The following is a 27,886-nucleotide window of genomic DNA, read 5'->3' on the forward strand; positions in this document are numbered from 1 at the left end:
TAGAAACATCCGGAAGGAAGAGAAAGACAGCAAATGACCCATTATATTAAAAACAGATAACTTTTGTTCGCTGGTGGGGTTACGTGTAGCATGACATGAACCCAAGATCCCGGTTGAGGCCGTCCTCATGGGTGCGGAACTTGGCTATCAATTTCTGCTCAACGATTTTGCGTTGTCGTGTGTCTCGAAGGCCGCCTTGGAGTACGCTTACCCGAAGGTCGGTGGCTGAATGTCCTTGACTGCTGAAGTGTTCCCCGACTGGGAGGGAACCCTCCTGTCTGGCGATTGTTGCGCGGTGTCCGTTCATCCGTTGTTGCAGCGTCTGCATGGTCTCGCCAATGTACCATGCTCTGGGGCATCCTTTCCTGCAACGTATGAGGTAGACAACGTTGGCCAAGTCACAGGAGTATGAACCATGCACCTGGTGGGTGGTGTCCTCTCGTGTGATGGTGGTATTTGGTTCGATGATCTGGCATGTCTTGCAGAGGTTACCGTGGCAGGGTTGTGTGGTGTCGTGGACGCTGTTCTCCTGAAAGCTGGGTAATTTGCTGCGAACGATGGTCTGTTTGAGGTTGGGTGGCTGTTTGAAGGCGAGTAGTGGAGGTGTGGGGATGGCCATAGCGAGGTGTTTGTCGTCATTGATGACATGTTGAAGGCTGCGGAGAACATGGCGTAGTTTCTCCGCTCCGGGGAAGTACTGGACGACGAAGGGTACTCTGTTGGTTGCGTCCCGTGTTCGTCTTCTGAGGAGGTCTATGCGATTTTTTGCTGTGGCCCGTCGGAACTGTCGATCGATGAGTCGAGCGTCATATCCCGTTCTTACTGGGGCGTCTTTCAGCATCTGTAGGTGTCCATCGCGTTCCTCCTCATCTGAGCAGACCCTGTGTATTCGCAGGGCCTGTCCATAGCGGATGGCCTCTTTGACGTGGTTAGGGTGGAAGCTGGAAAAGTGGAGCATCGTGAGGTTGTCCATGGGCTTGTGGTAGAGTGAGGTGCTGAGGTGCCCGTCTTTGATGGAGATTCGTGTGTCCAAGAAAGAAACTGATTCTGAGGAGTAGTCCATGGTGAGCTTGATGGTGGGATGGAACTTGTTGATGTTATCATGTAGTCTCTTTAGTGATTCTTCGCCGTGGGTCCATAGAAAGAAAATGTCGTCGATGTATCTGGTGTATAGCGTTGGTTGGAGTTCCTGTGCAGTGAAGAAGTCCCACTCGAACTTGTGCATGAAAATGTTGGCGTATTGGGGTGCGAATTTGGTCCCCATGGCTGTTCCGTGTGTTTGGGTAAAGAACTGGTTATCGAAGGTGAAGACATTGTGATCCAGGATGAAGCGGATGAGTTGTAGGATGGCGTCTGGAGATTGGCTGTTGTTGGTGTTGAGTATTGATGCTGTTGCAGCGATGCCGTCATTGTGGGGGATACTGGTGTAGAGTGCCGAGACGTCCATCGTGGTGAGAAGTGTTCCTGGTTCAACTGGTCCGTGGGTACTGAGTTTTTGTAGGAAGTCTGTAGTGTCGCGACAGAAGCTGGGGGTTCCCTGTACGATGGGTTTCAGGATGCCCTCGATGTATCCAGAGAGGTTCTCACACAGGGTTCCGTTGCCTGATACGATAGGACGTCCGGGTGTGTTGGCTTTGTGTATCTTTGGGAGGCAGTAGAAGTCTCCCACGCGGGGAGTACGTGGGATGAGAGTGCGTAGGATGCTTTGAAGGTCTGGATCGAAGGTCTTGATCAGTTTGTTGAGCTGGTGGGTGTGTTCTTTGGTCGGATCTGATGAATCTGGCATTGACGCATTTCCTGACAGCTTGAGCATACATGTCAAGCTGAGGGCAGCGACCCTCCGGAGGAGTCCAGTTTGACTCTTTCCTCTTCAGTTGCTGTACCGCGGCCTTCGAGACAGACAACGCAAAATCGTCGAGCAGAAATTGATAGCCAAGTTCCGCACCCATGAGGACGGCCTCAACCAGGATCTTGGGTTCATGTCACGCTACACGTCATTTGCTGTCTTTCTCTTCCTTCCGGATGTTTCTATGTTTCTGCCTCTCTTTTTTTGGTTGTTTGTATTTTCGGTGGCCCTGTAGGTAACACCTCTCTGTCTGAACACTTTGATTGCCTTGGCAACGGGCAGTTGGAAAGACTATCTGTAATCACCAGGTATTGTTCTGTGATTTATAAATGCGAAAGTTTCGAGGATTTCATTTCCACATTCACCTGATTTTCAAATAAAATTGTTGGACTATAACTTGGTGTTGTAAAATTGTTTACAACTGATTATGTTGTATAATATTTTGTCCACATTTGTGCTTCTGTAAATTATTTTTATTTGTAAATTTGATCTTCAGAATGGCCTTCCGCCAGCCAGTTGCACAGATTCAGCTCTGGGAAATCCACCCCACAGGTTCTTAAAAGACATGAACCGTTGACAGAAACTTTCCTTGAGCCCTTTCCATAAGAAAGCCCAAAACATAACATGCAAACGTTCATAGGGTGAGAAGAAGTATATGGTTTGCATTGGAGGAGAGCATGAAATACAGATAGCAGCTTCATATTTTACTCATGCAAAGAACACAATTTGTTTATATTGTCATCTTTGCTTGTATTCCTTCTGTTACACTTACTTCTGTTTAGACATAGGATAATGATATGTTTACATAATGGGAACAGTTGTGGGTATGACAAAGGGAGAAAGACAGACATAGCCATGGTTGATGATTTATTGTTCCAATAATCTTTAAGGTAGGAGTCTGTGTAATATGTTTCATGGGCAGTAGACTGTTTTGATGGGTAAGTATGTATGGCCTGGTATCAGCCAGATCACTATATGATATCATTCATGTTGACACGAGAAAGTGTTTTAATTAAAAAGGATAATGCACATTCCAGTGGGGTAAATTTTCATTTTTTAGTGCTCCTGGAGCAGAGCTTTGTGTATTAGGAATATATACCAGGAACTCGTAATTAATTCATGGACCACAATTTTCTGTCCATTAAAATTAAGATGGAAATTTACTTCAGTATTGTTGTTGAGTTTGACAAAGTCTTTGTCCCCTGACTCTGAGTTGGACTTAAAGGACGCATGTCCTCAGGCTATTTAAATATGTACCACCTGCCTAATTAATTGGAGTACTCTCTTTTCCCCCCACTTAGTCTTTTTCTGATAGCTCAGCAACCCATTTCCAATGTTGGAAACGTCTAACCGCGTACCTAGTGAATGAACACCTTGACCCCTGCAGTATTCAATTTTCTGGTGTCATTCTACGATATGAAAAATTTCAGACGTGTAAAATTTCATCTTCTAGAGGGTTCAGTCAAGAACAAATGGGACTTCATACAAATTTATTTATATCTAGAAATTTGCACAAATCAGACTTAGTTGTAAATTGGACTTCAATTTGCATTTTACCAAATAGCATCTCTAAAAATATAACTTCCAGCCTGAAAATATAAAATATTATAAAGCCACAACTACAATAAAACACTTAAATTTCAACATTTTGCTTTACTGAGGTATGTTTTAGGGTTGTAGTTTTCTAATGAAACAATCAAGCATGCTTGGGACACAATTCTAATTATGTTCACATTGATTGCTTTCCTTATTTTAAAAAAAAATCCATTTGCTACAGCTCATGCAACTAATAAACCTATTCTTTGGGAGCTACAAGTGCAGGTTTCCTAAATATGTTCAGTAGGGTGTTTTAAGAAAAAAAAAATTCTATATATGCAACATTGGGGGAAATAGCAGAGCATGAAGTAAGCAGATAGTTGTGAAGGCTTCAAAAATATTTCAGTTTTTAATGATCAAGTTATCATTGAAATATATTAAAGATAGTAAGATAGAAATTACTATTGGTGATGCTATCATAGAAATGCTTAACGCAAACTGGTTTATGTTTCCATTAGAGGTGAATTTGACATGAGTACGTTTTGGTAACATTATTAAAGATAAGTTCTATCCTATTGTATTTCACTGGCAAGGGTTAGCACAAGCCTAAGTGACACCTCCTTTCTCTCTTCCGTTCCTGAAGGCAGAAACTCATTTGTGAGTATGTTTCCATGGACACCAAGCCCAACAACGCATCAATACCTCAACCAAATCTTCATGAGTAAGCTTATAGAGTAACTGTCAGAAGGCTGTTCCACCAGAGTGATATCATAGTCAAATCCAATCTTGTCCTCAACCAGCATACACATGCACTTTCTAAAAGCAGCAGTAGACAAAAATCATGAGCAGGAACTTAAGCCAGTTTCCCTCCTCTCCCACCCCAGGCACACAAGGCTAATTATAGTGACTATTATTGGCCTAACTGAGATCAGAACACATCAAACCCACGATCTCCCTGGTTTGTATGGCAAAATTAACAAAGACATTTAGGAAAAATGTGCAGTACACAGAAAGTAAATTTATCAATTTTATTAGGATTTTTATATTTGAGAATTTACAAATAGAAAGACACATTGCATTTGGGTTACAAATTATTTTCACTAAGGGAGTTCTGTAATGTCTTTCAAATTTCAGGATATATATATTGTCTTTATTAATGTGCATATTAAGGGGAAATTGGAGTGAAGCTCAATGTGGTCCACTTTATAGAGCACAGAGAGATGCAATCAAAAATTATACTGGTAATAAACTTTTCAAACATTATTGTCAAACAAATGGTGAAATTATCATAACTTGGTCAATATTTATGAAACTCAGCATCACATACATCAAAAATTTTCCTTCAAAGTTATGCACTAGTATAGCTACCTATTCATTCATGTTTAAGACCATTGTTCACATTTTGTACATATCATGAAATTGTACATCAGAATCAGTCATAGATCAGAACCACTAAACATATAACCAGTCTACAATTAAAGTAAAAATAGTACTACTGCGATTTGCAAAGCACAGTATAAAATAGAAATATTTTGCTACTTTTTCTTTCCCGATGGTTCCCATAAATACACTTGCAAGACAAATTAACATTAGTTCTGGTTAATCTGTCTTGATTTTCGTCCAATTTGAAGGTAATTAAATGTTGTAGAATATGCAATTATGTTTTTATTTTAGCTTGTAAGTTATCATGTTATGTCTGCCATTGCACTATACATACTGGCTTATATGTATTGATGATTGAGTATGCAACTATCTGACAGGGGTTATACTGTCCTTCCCCTGAGCTAAAGTTTTGGTGCCATGAAAGCCATTGCTGACTTCATAGTCATGCACAGAACAAGGACATTATTATGACGATGCTCATAACCCTGAATGTGTATATATGTACAGCATGTTTACCTAACTATGATGCAAAGTCAAGAAGTAAAAATGTGTATGAAAAGTTGAGCTGAACTATTCCTATGACCAACATCCAGGGCCCGATATTAGGAGAGAGGCGGGTTGGCAGCAGGGGTTCGACTGGGCGTGTGGGTAACGCGCCCAGTGAAATCGGTGGGTTTGGCACGTGATCGTAAGTAAATTGAAGCCACTTAACGTGCTTCCGGGTTTTGCACTGGAAAGCTGCGCAGCAGGCGGACTGCACACCTGCATCATAGGCTGTCAGCTGGAGGAGCCCTTTTTAAAGGGGCAGTCCTCCACTGACTGATGCTGCAGAAAATAGGTAAAATTACAGCATGGAGCAGCCCGGGGGAAGGCTGCTCCCAGGTTTAATGATGCCTCACTCCAGGTCCTACTGGATGGGCTGAGGAGGAGGGAGATCTTCCACCCGACGGACAGGAGGAAGTGGCCTGCCTCTGCCACCAGGAAGGCCTGGCTCGAGGTGGCAGAGGAGGTCATCACCAACATATCACGCACCTGCACACAGTGCAGGAGGCGCTTCAATGACCTAAGTAGGTCAGCCGAAGTGAGTACACTTACTCATTCCCCTCCCCTCCGTCTGCCACATCACTGCTCCCACCCCACATCTCCTTCTGCACTGCCAACACTACTCTATCACATCACTCCTCACACCCACTCAAAGCTCATCCTCATCTTACCTGCACTTACTCACCTTGCCAGTACTCATCCCACCATGACCACTCAACCCAATCCTCATACAATCTCATGGCTCTATCTCATACTCACCCTCTGATGCATCTCTATCACGGTCAGCCTCACCCCACCTGCCACTACCTGTGCTGCAGCCACAGGGCATGCATCACATATGTGTAGTAGGAAGCATCAGGCAAGCATGTCGTGAGCATGAAGGGGATGCACAAGGGTGTTTGAGGGTTCGTCATTGTTTTTACTTATATTTGATTTCTGATCAACTCACATTACATATTATATTATCACCACTACTGCCATGTCTTGGCCATTCTTGACTGGCTTGTGCAATAATGCCCTTTCATTAGGTTCTCCATGAACACCCTTGATGCCGCCCATTGGGTTACCCTACAGTGGGTGTGTGTGTAGTTGCACAACTACTTTGTGCAGGTGCCTGTTGCGCAGCACTGTGTTGTGTAGCTCCACGTGGCGGAGGTGGACGGCGTGCCTGGCGAGGCTGGTGATGTTGCTCGTCCTTCAATGGAGTGATGAATGCAGCAATGGAGCCCCCCCCCTCCATCCTGACGGTGTGAGTGTAAGGGGGTCCACAAAGTAGGTAAATGTGTTTGGACAGCAGAGTTTAGGGTATGATTTAATAATCTGGAGTGTGGAGACAACGGTGTGGTAGGCAAAACTTTGTCTGAGGTGACAGAGTGCCCTGCTGCAATGAATGAGGGTTTACCCCGCACCTGTTAAATGGACCTTTGCAGCTGCCACTGGCTGCTGGCTGCAACACGTCTGTGTAAACAGGGAGTGTTTCCCCCAGCATGGGAAACACGCTCTGGGTAGTCCAAAATCCGAATCCTCCTAAAATCTCCAACTATTGAGGTCTGTAAATGACCTCAAGTATCCAGATAATGATCTTAAGTAGGATCCCGCCGGCTTTGATTGCTGGTGGGAGTCCTGCATGCGAGGGCTGCGCGCACACCGATTCGCGTCATTGGGGAACCTGGAAGTGGGCGGGTTGGAGCCGGGCTCCGGACCCGCTTCGGGAATCCCCAATTTTAGGAGCCCCCCCGCCATGAACGTACCCGCTCGGCCATCCGAAAATTGACCCCCCTGTATTGGACTTCTAACAAAGTTAGAAAAAGTCAGGTGCTGAGTGTTGATTTCAGAGCTTCTGATATGAACATCTTGGCCCAACATAATACTCAGGTTGTCAAATCTGCACCTGATCTAAGGCCAGCTGATGTTATACTGCAACCAGAATGCAAAATGAGTGTGGACCACCTCATGGAGAGGTTTCTCTTTGCTGGTGCTCTCGTGATAGTTACATGGAGGGACTGCGTGCATCCCAGGAAGGCTCCGTTGTATTTATGATGTGGAGATGCCGGTGATGGACTGGGGTGGACAAATGTAAGGACTTGCACAACACCAGGTTATAGTCCAACTGTTGGACTATAACCTGGTGTTGTGCAAGTCCTACCATTGTATTTAGTGGAGGGTGGGATTTTGCAATGGCCTGGGAGTCATTCTGGAGCTGCCCAAGCCCTGAATACCATCTGAGTATGCAGCAGTGGCTAACCAGTGGGGTATTTTTTTTTGTATTGGGCTGCTCTGGATTGACTAGGCTGGTCTTCTAAGGTGATGATTCTTACTGAATGAATGGAGCCGCTCTGGGACACAGGTAGCCACATCTTCATTTCACAAGTATGGCTCTGAAGAGAAGAATTGAAAAGATGGGTCTTTGTGGTCTGAAACTCAACTGTATTTCAATATAAATAATAAGTACATCAATTCTTAGAGTTTTCCCAGATTGCATAGGGGGAATATTTGAACAGAAAATATTTGCCCTAAACTTTCCATGACCTTTAAGTAGAACAGTTTTAAAAAGCACAGCTTGTAAGACACTAAGGAAAAATTCTTATCCCCTGAAATTTAACAGTACATTTATAATATAATATATAATGCGTGTTCAAGCTATTTTTCCATTATATGGTAAACTGATGACTTTTCAATACATTACTGAATATCAATTTTTCATAACGTAAATCTTGCCAGTGTAATTATAACACTGCATTACCATAATTGACTATCTTTGAAAAATGTGCATGTGGCGATTCGGGTGTCACAAATAATTTGTTTGTGGAATAATACAATTGAAATCACCTGCTACAAGTTACGCTAGTTGGAGCAGGACCCACGGTATTAAACAAGACTGAATGTGACAGATAGTTCCAAAACGTATATAAAGCCCGTTGCGATGCTACATTGAGGTCTCCCTATTACTTGTAAAAGAAATACTGTCATTGTGAAAAATAATGCAGAAGATAAATTAAGGGAGTCTATCTACCCTTTTATTCAAAGGATAATAGAAAATATTTATGCCAAGTATCATAAAAATTAAATCAATTCAGTACACAACTTTCATCTTTATACAAATAAAGAATAGCAACAATAAATCTTGTAGGGAGTAACATTTTTATAAAAGTGTAAAGTTTACTACATAAATCTGTGCATCACATTTATAAATACAAGCCTCTATAGTGCATTGATTATGATAAATTTCATTCATACATTGGTTTACAGGGTGATACAGTTACATTTTGTGTTTAGTTATTTACATATTACATTGACAATTGTATACTAGTGGAGGCATCCAGGCTGTCTATCAGCAGGGGCTGTGGTTCTACAAGGAGGACCTGGGAAGCTATTTTAGTTGTGCCTAGGAACTGTGTTGTACTAGCGGAAGGCTCCTCTCATCCAGGCTATATAACATTATATTTAAATGTAAACTTAATTTTTTGGGGGTACATAACTAATATTTTAATCTTGTATTTTTCTAATCCTATTTCTGATTTCTTTAAAACAGTTAACAGAATTAGCTCTCCATAGAGCTGTGGTGATGATGACTTCCTTAATGGAAGACTCACTCTGCATGGAGTAGCATATCAGCTGGAATACCGTAGGGTGAAGCTTTGTCATTTTCCTCAATACAGTCTGTTTTGCACAAATGTGTATGGTACATTGAATAGAGAGACAATCTGCTGTGACAACTGTATCTTTGTGATATTACAAACATTTATAATGCATTTGTTGCATTGTGCATTTGTTTGAAAGCACACTGCACAGCTCCACAAGTTTATCTGGATCTTGGCAAATGGGATTGAGTATTTTCTTATTTGCATGCTTTGGGAATGTGTTGGAGGAGATGAAGGACAGGACCTATGCACTTTGGCTGAATGTCCTTCTAACCTGTGAAAGTCATGTGTAAGATCCTTCCACATGATAGATGGGCACTTGCATAGTCCAAGGCCATTTCCCTGCATGTGTTTTGCTCTTGATTTTGGGTGTGATCACATTCTTCAGCCATAACAGCTTGCTCCTGGTTAGCTGTCACCTCCAAGATAAAGACGGTGTCCTATTGTGTTGACCCCAAGGGTGGAACAATTATCTGTGGAGATATGAGGGAAAAAACTGTTGGTTTCATGATCATTGTGCATAAACTGAAGGTAATATCACACTGACCTTGCAAATATTTTGTACATCAATCATGACTGCATTGAACATATGAAAAAGCAAATGATTATGGACCAAAATTTATGTATGTTTTAAGAGCTTGCATATATTTTATTGCAATGCATATTACACAATGCTTAATGACAATAGCTGAGAGTTTTGTGTACAAGTAACAGAACATGGTTTCATAAAATAATTAAAATTTAGCATTCACCAGTATCAGTGGAATCGGAAGACATATCCGAGCCCTGTTTCAGAAGGTGGAATATTATGACCACCCTTTCTTTTAGCTTATGCTAATTTTTCCTCTTTGGATAAATTATTGCTGTCTGTCACTATTGCCATTTTTCCTGAATGCAGATTTTTTACCTTGCAAAAGGGTGAAGGTCAATGAAACATTGATAGTAATTTGAATGGATTTTTTTTCTAAAAATATTTACAATTTCTCTGCTTACAAATAACAAAATTAAATATCTATAGGTTTTATATTTGGCGGGGCAGGCTTGAGGGGCCGATTGGCCTACTCCTCCTATTTCTTATGTTCTTATGTTATTGAGGAGTTTCATTTAAGATGGAGTGGTACTAGAGTACCTTTGGATAGTGCCCTGTCGTTCCCCCTCAATCCAGGCTTCAGCTGATAGTCTTCAGTAATGTGTGTAACTTTAGACCATACAATAGCTTTTATTTGCCATCATTTGCCACCCACTATCAAGTTTTGTATTTTGTATCAAATGAATTTTTGCTGTGGTTGTAAATTTTCATTTCTGCTATATGTGATTCCATTTCCCACTGTTTATCACTTGTTTAAAATGAGGAAAATGTATTTTAGTGTGATACTAAGCCATAAGACCAGGTACGTACTGGATTGATCCCTGGTCTGTGCTGAATTAGCTGATATTAGATAGGGTAGCAGCGGAAGCAATGCAATTGGGAGGAAGGTCCTTAGTATCGAAGCAGAAATCAGCTACTGTTCCTGCTCTGGAGTGCTGTCCAGTGACCCTGATAGAAAGTGCAGATTTGTGACTGTCAGGTGGGGACAGGATTGGGCTTGGGTGTGAAATCCCCTAAAGCTGAGCATCCTGAAGACATTGTCTGAGCTCATACATGAATAATGGCCACCTGGTTGAGGTGCTGTAAGACTAAGGCATAGTATTATAGTACTTTTGGCACTATGGATCTGAACGCCAGCATCAGTCAACCCATTCACGACAGAAGGGGAGAAAATTGGGAAGGGCAAAAGAAGAAAAAGAAAAATGCAGTTTACGTTGGTCAAGTGGCTTATTTTCAATAGCTAAAGTGATAAATTTGAATACAAATCACTGTTCACTGGAGGTCTTGGCTTTCTGCTAGCAATTCACCAATTCCATTGTATTGGAAAACTTGGTGGAAATCCCCATTTCCAATCAGTTTTTAGGAAAATTAGCATCTGGTATTCTCCATGATATTTTTCAAAAATAAAACATCTGCACCGGCAATTTCCTCGGGGTTTGTCAAACTCTGCTGCCATAAACTGGTCTCCGCTGAAGTTACAGCAGAGGAGTGGGAGAAACCCCAAGGGACATCCTGGCGATCTCACCTATAATCTCCAACCTTTCTCTCTTTGTAAATCTTTTTTATAACTCTTTTAATTTTAACTATTATGGCTATTACTGAACTTTTCTTTGATATCTTCCTAAACTACAAATATGCAGTCTTCTCAGCTTTTCCTCCTCTGCAGCCTTACTGTGCTGAAATCTTTCCCAGGATTTCAAGACTGTGGAACTAGTTAATTCCCTCAGTCTTTCCTTCCACTTACAATCTGCTGCCTTTTAAACCCCAAGCTTGGTATCACCCGAAAACCTATTTCTTGAGTTTAAGGCCTATAGGTCTTGGCCATCATCTAGGTTTCTCAATTAAAAAAAAATACATTTGTAATAAATCCAAAGTAACTACCAGAAATGTACCATTTGACAGGAGTAAATGACTTATTTTCCACCCTGGATAGCAAAGACCAAAAGAAGACATTATGTGCAGGCACATTGTGAAAATGTTATGTTTTTGACTGCAGCACTCAAAAGCCTAGATTTTTTGATGTTTTATCGCTGGCATTAAAATAACAGAAATAAAAAAATTTAAGCTAAGGTGTTTGTTGCGCAGTTTACAAAGTATCTGTAACAGTTGTTGATGTGGTCAGTTCACTGTAGCTAAAATAATAATTAAGTTTCCAAAGTTGCCAGGAACATTTAATTAAATATCAAATGGCTAGACAAAAATGGAATTCAATCACAAAAGACTGAACCAGATGTGCCTCCAAAGGGAAAAAATGAAATGGGCAGAACAAAGTCTGTCTCAATCATCCACTTTGCGGAACAAGAAACGGATCCACCCTTTGGCTCAACTGATCCTGCTATGTCTTTCCATTATTTTATGAAACCACTTTTATTACTTCAGATATAACAGTTTCATCCATTGTCATCATTTAATTGTATAATATACATTGCAATAATATAATATTCAAGACTTTTAAAGCACAAGGAAATATTCTTGGTTTATTATCAGATGCTTTGTCATACATTCAATTGTTGATGTTCAGTTTTTTGCAAAGTTTTGTTGTCATATAGTCCTTCAGATTATGTATGATCAAACATGAATTAAACAAAACCTTATCTTCCTTATATCTCCACAGATGGATCTTCCATATCTTTCCCACAGAATTGGAACAGCAGAAAGCAATCATGGCTTCAGAGGAGAAAGAGGTCTCTGGATAACACAAAGCGTAGAAATAAAAGCTTGTGCAATGAAGTCCAGGTTGGAAGTAAATTCTTGAGTCCACAGTCAAGTGTATGGAGTTCTCGTTCACAATGGCACCAAATGTAAGAGGGACATAACAGCCAAAGATTATAGGTTCACCTCTCATACTGTAGCCACAAAGCACACAGGAGGAGAAGTTATTCTCATATTTCATAATTCAGATACTTTTAAATTTAAGCTGAGCTATGTGCAAAGAGAGCTAGATACATTGCAAACTGTTTTTCAATATTGTGTCTGGTTATCGCTGCAGGGTTACTCAGTAGTTTATGTGATGCTCGGTAGTTTATGTGATGCTCACATATCAGATTTGAGCAGACTCCCAGTTGAAGGCCATCTTTTGGGGAATGTCAGGGCTCCATTGACCCTATTGGGGTGGGGGGGGGGGGGGGTTGCATCCATTAAGGATTCCTCCCTAAGCTGCTCAGGCTGTGAAGTCTGAAACCAGCAGTGAATAAAATATGAATGGTTTCATTAAAGGACAATTTCACTGTATTGTAAGTTATTTATTTCACAAAACTAATGTTGTACAGTTATATATGCAGTTCATATTTTCAAATTTATCTGCACTAATTTTTACTGAGTAACTTCACTGTAAAAAAAGTAAAAGGACGTATTGTTTATATTACTATGCAATATTTTCCAAGGTTAAAAGTTATCTGGTGCAACTGCATTTAATCTTTAATCAGTTTAAAATCAGATTTTTAAAAACTTACCGGAAACTCTTCTCTGTTGTTTAGAATGAAAGTTTTGTATTGATCACTTCTTGTGCTGCCTTTTCTTTATCATGCTGGTATTTTGTTCACATTTCATATAAAAGTAGTACAGGAGCAACAAATATTCAGAGTGTTTGAGTATTGAATAATTCTATAATGATTTGTGTTGTGTCTCTTTTTTTAATATTGTGGGCCTTCTACATATTAATTGAAACATTAATGTAATCTGGATTGTATCATTTCAGAATTATAAGAAATTTATCTTTCATAACCACAAGTATATTTGGTGAACATACTCGTTCCTAGTAATACTATTTTGCTGAGAAGGTTTACATTACAAAATTCATAAACACAGTAATGTATAAAACAATCATTGGTTTATCATTCTGAGTATTTGTATTAGGAAAAAAAGATTTTATATCTTTTATTTTTCTTGAAAGAAAGGAGCCCTGTACCACTGTTACAAATTTGGATCTGCCCTAGATCCCTTCCTGTGTTGAGTGGTGTCACTAGCTCCCGTAAGCAGCCTGAACATTTTACATTTATAGGAGTTGACTCACACTGTCCTATATGAATGTAAAAGATCCCATGGCACTATTTCAAAGAAGAGCTGGGTGCGGGGGGGGGGGGTGTTATCCTGGACAATATTTATCCCTCAACCAACATCACTAAAACAGATTATATGGTCATTATCACATTGCTGTTTGTGGGAACTTGCTGTGCAATTTGGCTGCCATGTTTCCTACATTACAACAGTGACTACACTTCAAAACTATTTCATTGGCTGTAAAGCGCCTTGGGACATCCTGAGGGTGTGGAAGGTGCTATAGAAATGCAAGTTCTTTCTTTCTATATCTGCATGTAACAATAATATACCCTTGTGACCTGAATTGAATATTTGTGTTTTTCATGCATGTATTCCTTCAAGCAAACACGTGGTAATATGAGGCCAGATATGAATTGATAAGCTGCTTTATTTCATAGTAAGGTGAACATACAGAATGGAAATTACGATTGGACTCATTTAATTAAATCAGTACAAAAATAAAGATCACACAATGCTTCAGAGGATTTTTAACTGTCCTCCAGCATATCTAACCTCCTAGTCTCCATGAAAGCCTTCACAGTGCTTTAAAACACTACTGTGCTTTAAAACATTACATATAACTCTGTTTTTCACTGGAAAGTTTTGGGGAAAAAAAAATCAAAAGATCCTGAAACATGACAGCTACGCTATTTGTTTGTATAGGCATCTTCGGTCTTGTTATCAGAAAAAGCGAGACACAGTGGGCCCGATTTTAGCAGGGATGCGGGTTCCCGGCGGATGGGCAAGCGGGCGCGTGGGTAACGCGCCCGGTGAAATTAGTGGGTTTCCCGCGCGATCGTAGCAGGCAACCCACTAATTGGATCCACTTACCTGCTCCTCCGGGTTCCCCGCTGCTGATCTGCACGTCGGGCGGGCTGCGCATGCGCAGTAAGATCTGTCAGCTGGAGGAGCTCTATTTAAAGGGGCAGTCCTCCACTGATTGATGCTGCAACAAATAGCAAAGATGACTGCATGGAGCAGCCCAGGGGGAAGGCTGCTCCCAGTTTAATGATGCCTCACCCCAGGTATCAATACATGGGGTGAGGAGGAGGGGGAGGACAGAGATCTTCCACCAGGTGGGCGGGAGGAAGCGGCCCGCCTCCACCACCAGGAAGGCCTGGCTCGAGGTGGCAGAGGGGGTCACCTGCGCCACCAACATATCGCCCACCTGCACACAGTGCAGGAGGCGGTCCAATGTCCTCAGTAGGTCAGCCAAAGTGAGTACATGTAGTCTTTCCCCTACACTCCGTCTGCCACATCACTGCCCCCACCCCACATCTCCTTCGGCACTGCTAACACTACTCTGTCACATCACCCCTCATACCCACTCAAACCCCATCCTCATCTTACCTGCACCTACTCACCTCGCCAGTACTCACCCCGCCACTACCACGCAACCCAATCCTCATACAATCTCATGGCTCTATCCCATACTCACCCTCTCGTGCATCACTCTCACGGCCAGCCTCACTCAACCTGCCACCACCTGTGCTGCAGCCACAGGGCATGCATCACATATGTGCAGTAGGCAGCGTAAGGCAAACGTGTTGTGAGCATGAAGGGGATGCACAAGGGTGTTTGAGGGTTTGTCATGGTTGTTACGTATATTGAATTAAAGAACAACTCACATCACACATTATATTGGCACCACTACTGCCATGTCTTCGCGAATCCTGTCCGGTTTGTGCAATAATGCCCGCTCCTGGGTATCACTATGAGGACCCACCACTGATGCCACCCATTGTGTCACTGCGGAGTGGGTGTAGGTGTATTTGCAGGGCTCTTCTGCGCAGATGACTGAGACATCGGCGATGTCCCCGGTTGCACCCTGGAAGGATGCGGAGGAGAAGTTGTTGAGGGCAGTGGTGACTTTGACAGCGACAGGTAGGAAGATGGTGCACGGGCCAGCCAGGAGCAGCTCGGCATGAAAGAGGCTGCAGATGTCCACGGCTACATGTCGAGTGACTCTGAGCCTCCGTGTGCACTGCTGCTCAGAGAGGTCCAGGAGGCTGAGCCTCGGTCTGTGGACCCTGTGGCGAGGGTAGTGCCCTCTGCGACACATCTCTCTCTGCGGTAGCCCTCCCTCCTGCTGTGCAGGTGGATGTGTCACAGCACTCTGTTGTGGAGCTCCACGTGTCAGAGGTGGACGGCGTGGATGGCGAGGCTGGTGAGGCTGGTGATGCTGTTCGCCCTCCGAGGAGGTCATGACTGCAGCTACGGCGGCCCCCATCCGCAAGATGTACATCTGAGGGGGTCCGCAAGGTAGGTACACGTCTCCGGACCCCGGGGTAAGTGTGCAGGTTGGTGACTTTGACCGTCAGGAGGAGGGTGGTGGAGGCCAAACTTTGTCCCAAGTGACAGAGCGGCCTCCTGCAATGGGTGAGGGTCTCCCCCCCCCCCCCCGCCCCCCCCCAACCTGTCAAATGGACCTTTGCAGCTGCCACAGGCTGACAGCTGCAACACGTCCACTCGATCTGGGACTGTTTCCCCCAGTGTGGGAAACAGTCCCATGTTGATCAAAAATCACACACAGTCCCTTAATCAGGTCAGTTAATGACCTGAAATACCAAACTAAATATTGTCAAGTGGCATCCCGCTGGCTTTAATTGCCAGCGGGATTCCCACGAGCGGGGGCTGTGCGCGCACGCCGGCGCATCAGCGGGGAACCCGGAAGTGGGCGGGATCGAGGCGCGATCCGGTCCCGCTCCTGGATTTCGCGATTTTCGGGGCCCTCCCGCCGAGAACGCACCCGATAGCGGGTGCTAAAATTGAGCCCTGTATCTCCAAATTACTTGATGGTTGGAAAAGATCAAAGGCATGCTCTTAAATGTTGGCACATGCAGAAACACTGGGGGTAATTTTAACCTAACTCGCCAGGGTGGAACGCCAGTTTTACACCCTGCCCAACACTACTCTCCATTGACTTCAATGGAGAGTAAAATCAGGCAGGGTTTAAAACCAGCATTGCCCCCGATCCAGTCAGTTTTCCAATGGGCGGGTTAGATTAAAATTCCCTCCACTGCTTCTGATTCTAGCACAGACCAGTGGAACAGCAGATACATATCAAACACTCATAGGCAGATGATATCAACTGTTGTTAAGTAGCCTAAAATCCCAAGGAAGCCATTAGCTGAAATGTTGGAGCCTAGTTTAACTGTGCCAATAGAATTCCAGCAGGCTTTCAATGAAACAATCCTACAGATTCAGCGTGGGAGCAAGTATTACTTTAAGTATCTACCCCTTATTCGCTATTCTAACTTAGACTTTCTGGTTCAGACTCTACGCTGCTCATTAAAGATTCTTCAATCTGATTAGTTAAGGAGACAAACAGGTCCCAGATGCCCTGTAGAGAGCGCCGTGCTGTTTGGATCTCTAACTTACAGCAGTTTTCAGCGCAAAAACTCATGGAAAGTATATGGGCAAGGGCAAGTCTAATGAACCCGCCAGCTACAGTAAATTCTGGCCCATTAAACGATTTTAAAAATATGAAAATGGGTAACTTTACGAATAGTTTAGCACTATTAATTTTATGGGAATGTTAAACACCCTGTTATTGTATTCTGGGTCGGGCCCCGGCACTTTGGACGCTACGCTCGCTGCGGCGTATTCTAATCAGTTCTCCCTTACTGTAAATCTTTTGGAATAAACTATTCATCTATTTAGGGAATATATTGAAACTAGGAAATGGTAAATAGCGAACTACAGAAAGTAAATTTATTCAATGTATATGCAAATTGTAGATATATGCACTATTTTAAAAAAGTTTTTTTTTTATATTCAGTTTAATGACACTCTAGTCTGTCTAATGCAAAAGCTAAATACTTGCAAATGACCGAGATAAGATACTAGTTGATTTCTTTCGTGTGCAAAGCAAATAATTTCAACAAACTGGGAAAGTCAGATCGGAAATAGATGCAGCAGAAAATTGCTGAATTCATGAGCTGACATTAAAAGGCAGCATATATAAAAATAAAGCCTTTGTATTAAAATATATCGCTCCAAAATCATTTCTAGCATATGATCATTATTTATCAGCCATATGGACCATTGAAAGTGAAGTTGGTACTGTAGGCATTTGAATGCTAATTTCTGACTTAATCTCTTTCCCCCTCACCTCTCCATTCTCACCCCTCCCCTCCCTCAATTCCGTGGTGTTAGATGCCCATCAGTATTTAGTCCAAGAAGCCATTTTTCATATGTGAGCCTGGAAAATAAAATTTAACAGTCTATTCAACTGCAAGGATGCAGTACAACTGGAGAAAGGAACATGTGGGAAGTGGAAAACAGTTATATTACCATTATTGGTGGTGGAAGAATAATGGGCCATTTTAATCGTGGCCCTTTTTCTCTGTGACTCCACAGCTGCAAAATCAGTTGTGGAATTTACATATAGCTGCAGAATTGCCCCAACTGCAAACTTTGTCATCCATGAGGTTTCTCTACCTTTAACAATAACAGTTAAAAAAAGAACATCTGCAGAACAAGGAGGCCAAAAATGGCTGCCATCCGGCAGCTAGCTGCTTCGCATCAGAGACTGTCATGTGATATCTCTTAGCCAATCAAGTGAAATTTTAACAAGGATTGGTGGAAAAACCACAAACAGGTCCTCTGCCTGAATGTAAAGTACCCTGCTCCTCGAGGCACAGCTTCTCTGCTTCAAAGGACTCCCTGCTTCTGCTGGTGCTTGTGCTATTTCCACTTTGCTGCTGCTGATTTTGATCTGTGTTTTGCAAAATGTCGTTTTTTGTGCTTTAGTGATCTGATGTGGTAAAAATTTATGCTATGTTTAATTTGTTTTAAATAATTTTGTTTTGTATAGGGGATTGTAGACCTGATTTTTGTGAGAATAATACTGGCACAAAGCCTTGCTATATGAGAGCATAGCTAGGAGAACCTGGTACAGAAGTCTGTCCTCCCAATTTCTGTAAAATCAGGAGCACCATGAATTGAGTGGCCTGAACTGCATTTCCATAGAGTGATGAATGAAATCTTGCAAAATCTTTTGTGTTCAAATGATCTTTTTTTTCCTACCTACCTGACTTGTACATACCAACCTACCTGACTTGTACATACCAACCTACCTAACTTGTACATACTAACCTAGAAAATTAGAAAAGCTAACCACAATTTACAGAAAGCCATTGCAGCTCCCAAAAAACTGACAACTCAAGAATGGTCCTGGTGTATAAACAAATAGTTACATGGGCCTTGTAACTTAAAATGTAGGTATACACAACATTCTTTCCCATGTATTGGAAAGAAAATCATAAGTGTATGAAGTGGGAAATCTAAATGTTGAAGGCACAAAATTGATGGTGCATTTTGAATTTTTACATTGAAACTGAATGCTCATCTTACTCTTTGATTCTCTTTCTTCTCTGTCCTCATCTCTCCTACTCTCTCTCTGATTTGCTTCATGTGACCTTCCAGGTATTCTCTGATACACTAAATAGATCTAAGCCTTGGTTTGAAACTGCTTTCTGACTTTTAAAGAAAATGTTACTTGCAGGGTTGACAAACTGTTAACTCTAAATAAAGAAAATATTCAATTTTGATTATCTTTTAAATATTTTCTAATTTTGTTTAAACTTCCTCTCCCCAATAACACATAAGGCTTCCAATCCCCTTTACGATTGGGGCTGGGGTAGGGGAGGGACATTTCTTTGTAAATAGCATTAGAAAAAGTATTAAATAACATTTATATATTTTTTTCTAAACTGACACGATGCATGACTTTTTTTTGTCAAGTCAAGTCTTTTTCAAAATCTGAGATCTAGGTAATGAGGATAGTATTTTAATCTATTTGTCAAGTCTATTTAAGCATTCCAAGATACTTAAGAACTATCAGTCAGATTTTATTCTCTTGCTTTTCCTCCCTAGGTCCAAACTCCTGGCAGTAAATCTATACCCATTTTCAATTTATCTATTTTCTATCCCGCTGTATAGTTCAATATTTTCCCTGGATGGCTGCCTTATAGCCCTCTCATGGGAAAGTTGCAGAACCAACTGAAGATTTTTTATTAATATTTAAGATATGAGTCAATTTCTTGTCCAACAATCACAGGGGAAGTGTGAATGATTCTTTCATTCTCTGTTGTCTGCGAGTTGCTATGGAATGGTTATAAGCAATCATGATGGATGATGATGAAAAATGACTTTCACACTGACAAAACGTAACTGTAATATGAATCATGATTGAATCTTAATTTTAACCTCTGATAAACATAAGAGGTGGATGACTCCAAAACACCATGGGGTTGAATTTCCACAGGGAGTTCTCCCAATTGTCTATCATGACTTTGGCACAAAAACAGCGTAAACAGCTTTTTCTCCAGAGTTTCTGCCTATCTTCAGCCAAAGTTACGGCGGATAATCGGGAGACCCTCCACGGAAATTCGTCCTTCGTGTGTTGTAAGGATTATGCTAGAGGGTTTCATTTCTTTAATATATGGCTGAAATCACTTTGAAAATAAATCACATTCTTAATAGCGCAGATTGGAATTTCCGAAAGTTAATTTGTCTCATACTAAACCCTAAGCTGATAAGCTCAGTACTTTTGACCATTATATTTATGATATTGTCCTCTGCTCATATAAATATTGTAAACAATTTTACAACACCAAGTTATAGTCCAGCAATTTTATTTTAAATTCACAAGCTTTCGGAGACTTCCTCCTTCCTCAGGTAAATTTACCTGAGGAAGGAGGAAGTCTCCGAAAGCTTGTGAATTTAAAATAAAATTGCTGGACTATAACTTGGTGTTGTAAAATTGTTTACAATTGTCAACCCCAGTCCATCACCGGCATCTCCACATCATATAAATATTGCAAAACATTTATCAAATGATCACATTTAAATACAAATCTGGAACAATACTTGCATGGTTCTCTGATTTTCAATGAAAAAGTAGGTTGAAATAATTCATTTGAACAACATGTGAAAGGTATTCAGTCTAAGTGTCTGCTATGCTATTACAAAATCCAATGTATAAGCCACACATTTAACGTGTAATTTTGATTCTGTCAAGTACTGCAGAGTCACTTGGTCGTATTTACAAGTACATCAATTCAACTGTTTGGATTTTATGCTGCTGTCATTGTGCGATTATGCCCTGCATTTCTGTAATTTACCAAGATGTGCACACATCAGGGTTTGACTGTCCTGGGGATTATTTAAACATGAGGCAAAGCTAAATACTAAAATGACTACAGAAATGGTACAATCTCTGATATTTGTGGCTCATTACTGCCATTAGATTTGCCATTACTGCCATGACAATTGGTTACAATTGTCAACCCCAGTCCATCACCGGCATCTCCACATCATTAGATTACTAGGCATTTTCACAATATTTTATATGGGTTTTAAATAAAGTAAATATCAATTATTTTAAATTTAAAAGAACAGTTAAAGTCACAATAGGAACAGGAAGCATGTAGAGAGAACAACTGAAATTTAAAGAGAACATGCAATATACCAGTATTGGCACTAAAGGTTTTACAATGTGTACTCACTAACCTCAGTGTTGATATTGTTTTAAGTACTAATATTGTTTCAGCAAAGATTTAATGCAAAACCGCTGATTCCACAGCATAGAATGTAAAATGTGATCTCCTCTAATGTCTGAATGGGTAAATTCTCCATGTGATGTGGTATTGAGCCGCACAGACCAAGAATTCTGCAGATTCAATCCATGACCTGATCTCAGTAGGGATACTAAAATTGACCTCAGCAACTTCAGGCAAAGGACAAAATTGTCCAGGACTCTCACTCCTGATTTTTATCCTATGATCCTTGCTGGAAACATGTGCACATGATCATATTGATCTGCAATGGCTCCTATGGTCAAATAATTTGATAAAACATTACCGAAGCTCCCACATAAGGTACAGTGAGAACTAGAGGGCTAACACTGCTCATGCGACACTGGCCTACAAATTCAATCACGCCCAAAAATGGGCACGCAGGAGGTGGGGCGTGCGTTGCGTGCACTTGTTTATGTGGTCATGAGGACCACATTAAATTGGTGCTGCCAGCTCATTAACATGAGCCAGGCATGCAGCCAGCGCTATCTCTGATGCACCATCGGAGGCCCTGTTCCGGGTGGTAGACAGGAAGAGGGAGAACTTGTTTCTCTCAGGGGGCAGCAAGTCCTCCAGGCAACAACTCTGCGTCAATAGGAAGAGTTTGCTGAGCAGGTTAATGCCAGGAGCTTAGCTCCCAGGACATGGCTGCAAAGTTGAAAGAAGTTCAGTGACCTCACCAGAGTTGTCAAGGTAAGAATCTTAACTTTCATTTCAATTACTCTCTCCTCACACCTGTACCACCTACAACCCCACTACTCAGTGTAACCACTGTGGATACACTTCGTAGGAGGACTAGGATAGGTAAACAAGCACAGAAGATGGGGTTGCAGAAGGGTGATTCTTAATTATTCCTGTTAAATATTACTCACAGATGGAATTGAGGTGTTGGACAATTTTTTTGTTCTAGATTTTGTGTTGATGTGAATATTTGTAGTGAAGTGAGGCTGAAGAAAGGTAACCAGATGGTAGTAGTGAGGGTGGTGGTGATGATAAGAATTGTGGGACTGTTGGTTTATTCGGGGTGGGAGTGATGGTTTGTTAAAGCGCTCTTGGATGAACTGCTGTCTAAGAACTCTGGCAGCTAGAGGCACTGGTGGTCGATGCTGCTCCTGCTCTTCCGTACTGCTCTTCCTCCTCCTCCTCCTCTTCTTCTCTCTATGCAGGTAGTGGTAATGAGTGGTCCCTCATTATCACAGAGTTATGTAGCAGATGACCACAAATCTGGATACACGATCAGGGCTGTACTGCAAATCTCCTCCCGAACAGTCCAGGCAGCGGAAATGTTGCTTGAGCATGTTGACTGTCTGCTCAATGATATTTCAGATGGTGGCATGGTTCTCATGATGGGCACGGCTGCAGCCGTGCCCGAGTTCCTGACAGGAGTTACGAGCCATGTCTGAAGGGGATAGTCTTTGTCGCCCAATAGCCAGCCTGTGACCTGATGGCCTGGTTAGAATAAAGGAGGCACAGAAGACAGGCGAAGGATAAATAAATCATGACTGCTGCCAGGAAACCGGGCACAGACCTGCATGATGCGCTGCCTGTGGTTGCAGACAAGCTGGACGTTGAGGGGGTGAAATCTCTTTCTATTCGAAAGATGCAGGTCTGGTGATGGGAAGAACATAAGGTAATATGGATGCAGTCTATGGCACCTTGTACCTTGGGGAAGCCAACAATGCAGGCGAAGCCGAGAGCTCTCTGTCCTGCTTCACTCAGTCAATTGGGAAGGAGACGTAGATGTTCCATTCGAGTTGTGGTTGCAGCAGGTGACATAGCTCGGTGATAGCTGCCTTTGTGATGCGAAGGCACCTGGCATATTGCTTCTCCAGTGAAGTTGAGGTAGGAGAAATGCTCCCTGAAGACCTGTTGTGGGAATGGCCTCCGGCGCAGTGACCTCTTCCTCCATCTTCTCCCAGCTGCCCCCGTTCTCTCTTGCCTTCTTGGCTGCTCACCTAGTCCTCCAGCCCCAATGGCAGACCTACCAGACCACCCATGACTGCAGTAAAACTTTTTTTTTAAAGCAAACAAAAGCAGTCAAGCACCAGCAAAAATGTCTTAGCAGAAGTCCGAATCCAGTTGTAGAAGTCAGAAAATAGGCCAAACAAAACCCCCAGAATTAAACCAGCAGCCTAAGAACAAACCAGCAACTAATCTGTATGTAGTAGATGAGCCCTTCAAATAGTGCTGCTTAAGGGTTCTTGCTGCCTGATAGCGCCACGAGTTATTGAGCGAGTTTATCATGTACTGCATCAGGTGTTGGGGCAGACCAATTTCACAAAAAAAATCCTACAACAAGATTAGGACCCTTATTTAAATATTTTAATGAGTGTTTTAAATGATGCTGGCGCGCACCCTGGACACCTACAGAGGTGCATGATCCAATATGGCGGGTGGCATATTTCCAGCGTACGTACGCTGTATTTGATGCTTAAGTGCCTGATTTACACCTGTAAACCAGATGTGGCACCAATGAATTTCTAGGCCATCATTTTCAGGAGAGAACGTATAAAGGGAGAAGAAAATTAAACATAAAAATCTCCCTACAGAATCCACAATAACAATATAAAATCTTGTTGGCGATGCCATCCTTCAGTAAAGTACATTCAGCAATCCCACAAAATCTTGCAATAACAGCCAAAATACAGAAATTACTGCAATAATGGATGAAAGTATTTGGCACAGATAAAAGATACATTACCAGTAGCCAGCTGTGGGTAAAAGTTTTTTTTTAAAAACGAGTAGACAGCATTGCTAGGTGAGATTGAACTAATAGTATGAAAAGCTGGAATATTAAACAGCCATAAAAAGTAATTTATATGCAGGACTAAACCAGCAACCATTAGCTGGGCGAGAAGGAACTTATATTCAATAGTGACATCAACGTTAGATTTCAGAGAATATTCTTCAGAACATTCTGAATATTTAACTGAAGCAGAACCAGTTATAATGTATTTATTAAAGCTAGTAGGCCACACATTTCTAGGGCAGCCTTTTGGGGGTGTATCGGGGTAGGGTGGAACTTCTGACTGCCCCATGGGTTTGCCCCTGACTGTGCCTCAAATCATGGGGTCGGGGTATTAGCATATTTTGGGCAGGCAACTGTGCCATTTTTGATTAGGGCACCTGCCTCAGCAGAGTGTGTGTGTGTGTGTGTGTGGGGGGGGGGGGAAATGGGTGGGACGGACATCACTACAGCACCTTGCCACAGTATAAATAGGGCCATTGTGCCAGCTGAAGATAACAAATTTTTTAAACCCTCAGAATTTGAATTTGTGCTTTCTGGGAAACTGGCCTTTGTAAATTTGATTGTTTCCATTTCTGTCAGGATCAGGCCCTGGCAAGCAAGTAGATCTACTTCATGCAGATATGCATTGTGGTAGGGGCAAATCAGGTGGAACTGATGGGAATTCCAATGTGTCGCCTTTTTTTGTGACATCTATATGGAATATGGAAATTGCTAAAAACATTCATCGCCATTTCTCGTGGCACTTTAAGACCTTCAGAAAAAAAGGACAGAGACTAGTTGTAACTGGGCCATGCCCGAAATTCTTTTCCCACCCAAACAGCTAATGTCACCAATAAGCTCCCAGGGCTGCGGAATTTCAAACCTAGGGACTATTACCAAATCACATTTTATAAGATATATTCAGTTTCTAAATTAAATAACAAGGCCTATCACTTTCAACCGAGTGAAACAAACAATTTTTATAGTGATAAACTTTATTAACCAATTTTACTTTTTATTGTGGACTGCATCTTATTCAATTTCAAATGCTAACATTTTATAACGATAGGTAGATTTTCACACAGATTATCTGTTGTAATATACTGTGGCCGCATATTAAGATCTTGTTCACAAACCAGAGAATATATTACAGCTAGGGCAGGGTCAAGGCCATATTGACAATAATGGAATTTTCTCTCCAATGTACACGTTTCAATTAACATTTTAAATTTTTTTTATCACTGGCAACAAAATGGACTGCATGCAGGATGCTTAAAGGAGCAAAAATGGTTTACCTTAAACTCTGTCTCAATATTGGCTAATCGTGCCAGTTCATTACTTAGTTCCAGGGCTGTAAGGACCGGGTCTTCACTCGATAGAGACAAATGGGCGGCACTTGCTAATCCCTTGTATGCATTCATCCTGGATCTGGAATGACTAAAAGAATCTTGTTTTTGTTTCTCAGCACACTCACTGCATTTGCAAAAATAGTCGTGTGGTTTCTCAATCCGCGCACCCTTCAGTAGAAGTATATGTACAATCTCGTATTCCTGGCAATGAGAAGCAAGAATAACAGGACTGATGTCTTGGGAGAAACGTGTACCATCCTCGTCATAGGCATAGAAATCATCATCCCGAAGTTCTTGTTCAAGAGGGCTGATGGCCAGACGATGTCCTTGTTGAAAAGCTGAATGATTTAAAATTGCTTCGACTATCCTCACGTAACCTTTGCTAATTGCTAGCAGTAGTCCATCACCAATCCGCGCAAGATTCTCTTTTTTCAAAAGGAGCTCTGTTACTTCTAAATGTTCATTTCCTACTGCAAGTTGTAAAGCATTCTGCCCCATGTAATCAACACAGTTGAAATTCAAAGTCTTTGACTCCTCCAGCATCTTGCGTACCACTGGTATATTCCCATATTCTGCTGCATCCAGAAAGCGTTCCTCTTCAGGTGTCAAGCTTTTTCCCCTCTCGTTGAACATATAGGCTGGACCTCGGATGGCCTGTCTCCTTCCCTTCTCACGAAGGGTAGTGTGCCTCCGGTGCATGGCTTGAATGTTGCTGCTATCCAAACTATAAAAGAAAAAAGATACATAAGAATACACAGGGTATTGCATTTGCCAACTGTTAGGACATGTGAACAAAAAGCCAAACTGACACTATTTTGGAAATATCAATAAGATAAGTGAATATTTCAGTGGGTGAAGACATTGCCTTTTTATGCTAAGACCGGGATTCCAACCCAGGCAAGACAGATGGGATAAAAGTTTCTCATCTAGGAAATGCCACACTAGTACAGAATGAGACACTCTTCTGTGGTTGAGGGTTAAGATGCTAGGTGGGTGGGGGGAGGAGGGATTTTCAACTTGCGCACAAAACAGGTGTGAAATGGACATCATCATCAACCCAACAACAGAACATAGACTGACATACCTGCAGGGCAAGCTGGAACACAATAAAAGGGAGAAGATACATATAGGAGGAGGGCCACCATCAACCCAAAAGTTTATACCAACGGAAGAGACTGCTATGGATGTAGTGGGCAGAGGGTGGGCCAGAAGCATAGCAGGTGGTGACTCTGGAGAATAGGTTCTGTAGGGTATTTGACCATCTTACCCTCCTTTTCTGTTCTCATTGAACTTTCGCCCTTACACTACATGACAACCTGGTGCTACATTGAGCTGCAACTCATCAGCCATTAAGTGCTAACCCTTGTCTCTGTCCCCTCTTTCCTCTTACCAGACTCATCACAAGTCCTGGGACCACCCAAAACTGAGAAAGTAGAGGACAGTCCTCTGAAAGATGCACTGTCACTCGCTCTCACACTTGCAAGCACCAGCACGGATAATACTACTTGGTATAACACCCCTATTCTTGTAAAACCTCGACTCAGCATGAATAATATCATTGGAAATCAGCTATTAATATATTTAAAATAGTGTCAATGCAAAAAGACATTACACTTTGAGACAATATACTTTGTTATGGATTCAAAATAATCTTAGAATGCTTCTAAATTGTGACTTGAAACTGATAAACACTTTTCAATCTGCAAAGTTCCCTGACCAAACAACAATTAGACCCCGAATGACCTGATACTCTGTTTACTGAACAATTAAACTGTGTGGCTTTACCAGCTTCATCTTACTAACAGAACAATGCATTGAATATGACATTATAACACTCCTGTTCTTATAAACAATGTATCATCTGAACTATCATAAGCAATCTGCATTTATTTTAAATATTAAGCATTTGTATATTAATTGTAGGTGGGGTTTACTCCCAATTCTTTTGTCTTGCATGCATAGCAGAGTGACAATTTCTGTAAGTAGACTAAGATGCCAATGAATCATTACCTGCACCTTTATATGTGCTGAGTGGGGCAGCTTACCACAGCACCAAGAATTACCTCTGAATTATGCATATAACAGTATCATGCACCAGAGATTATACAGGCTGCCCACACCAGTCTACTGTATTTTCCTAAAGACGGCATGTACCAATCAGACCAATGCACATGGGCCAAAACTCATAAGCAGATTTATTGAGAAGATAATACACAGAAGCAATAAGGCGCAGCAAGAAACTAAAACTACAATACCTAAAACAACAAAGATAGAATCAATTCACACTAAGGGGGTTAAAACATCCTCTTTAGAATATATTTCTTACACAGTCCAATAATTTTCAAGACTTTTTGATAGTCTTTTACAGATATTCTAACGCAATGTTGTATGTGGGTGTTGCAATTCATGCGTCGATTCACATCCAGATGATCCATTCATTACTGAACTGAAGATATACCAGATACAAAGGCCTCTGAATAGAGTTGTCAGCTAATAAAATTCAAAGACACAATGGGGGCGAATTTCCTTAGAACTTCTCCCGTTCTGCTGTCGTAATGTCTGGCATAAATGGGAGAAGCTCAGAGGAAAATCAACCCCATTGTTAGGAGATGTTTGCATTCCATGCTAATGAGCAAGTGCTTGCACTTTG

General features: G+C 41.7%; 1 protein-coding gene across 1 annotated transcript in view; it reads right to left on the minus strand.

The window, feature by feature from the left end:
- The window catches only part of LOC137332108 (short transient receptor potential channel 7), a 67,100-nt gene extending 41,159 nt beyond the window's left edge, over window positions 1–25,941 (minus strand). The window contains exon 1 of the mRNA XM_067995819.1: window positions 25,183–25,941. Coding sequence (XP_067851920.1) covers window positions 25,183–25,935 — 753 coding nt within the window. The 5' untranslated portion in view covers window positions 25,936–25,941. The remainder of the gene's footprint in view (window positions 1–25,182) is intronic.
- Between the last annotated feature and the right edge of the window lie 1,945 nt (window positions 25,942–27,886).

This window comes from Heptranchias perlo, chromosome 14, assembly GCF_035084215.1.
Source record: "Heptranchias perlo isolate sHepPer1 chromosome 14, sHepPer1.hap1, whole genome shotgun sequence".
Lineage (NCBI taxonomy): Eukaryota > Metazoa > Chordata > Chondrichthyes > Hexanchiformes > Hexanchidae > Heptranchias > Heptranchias perlo.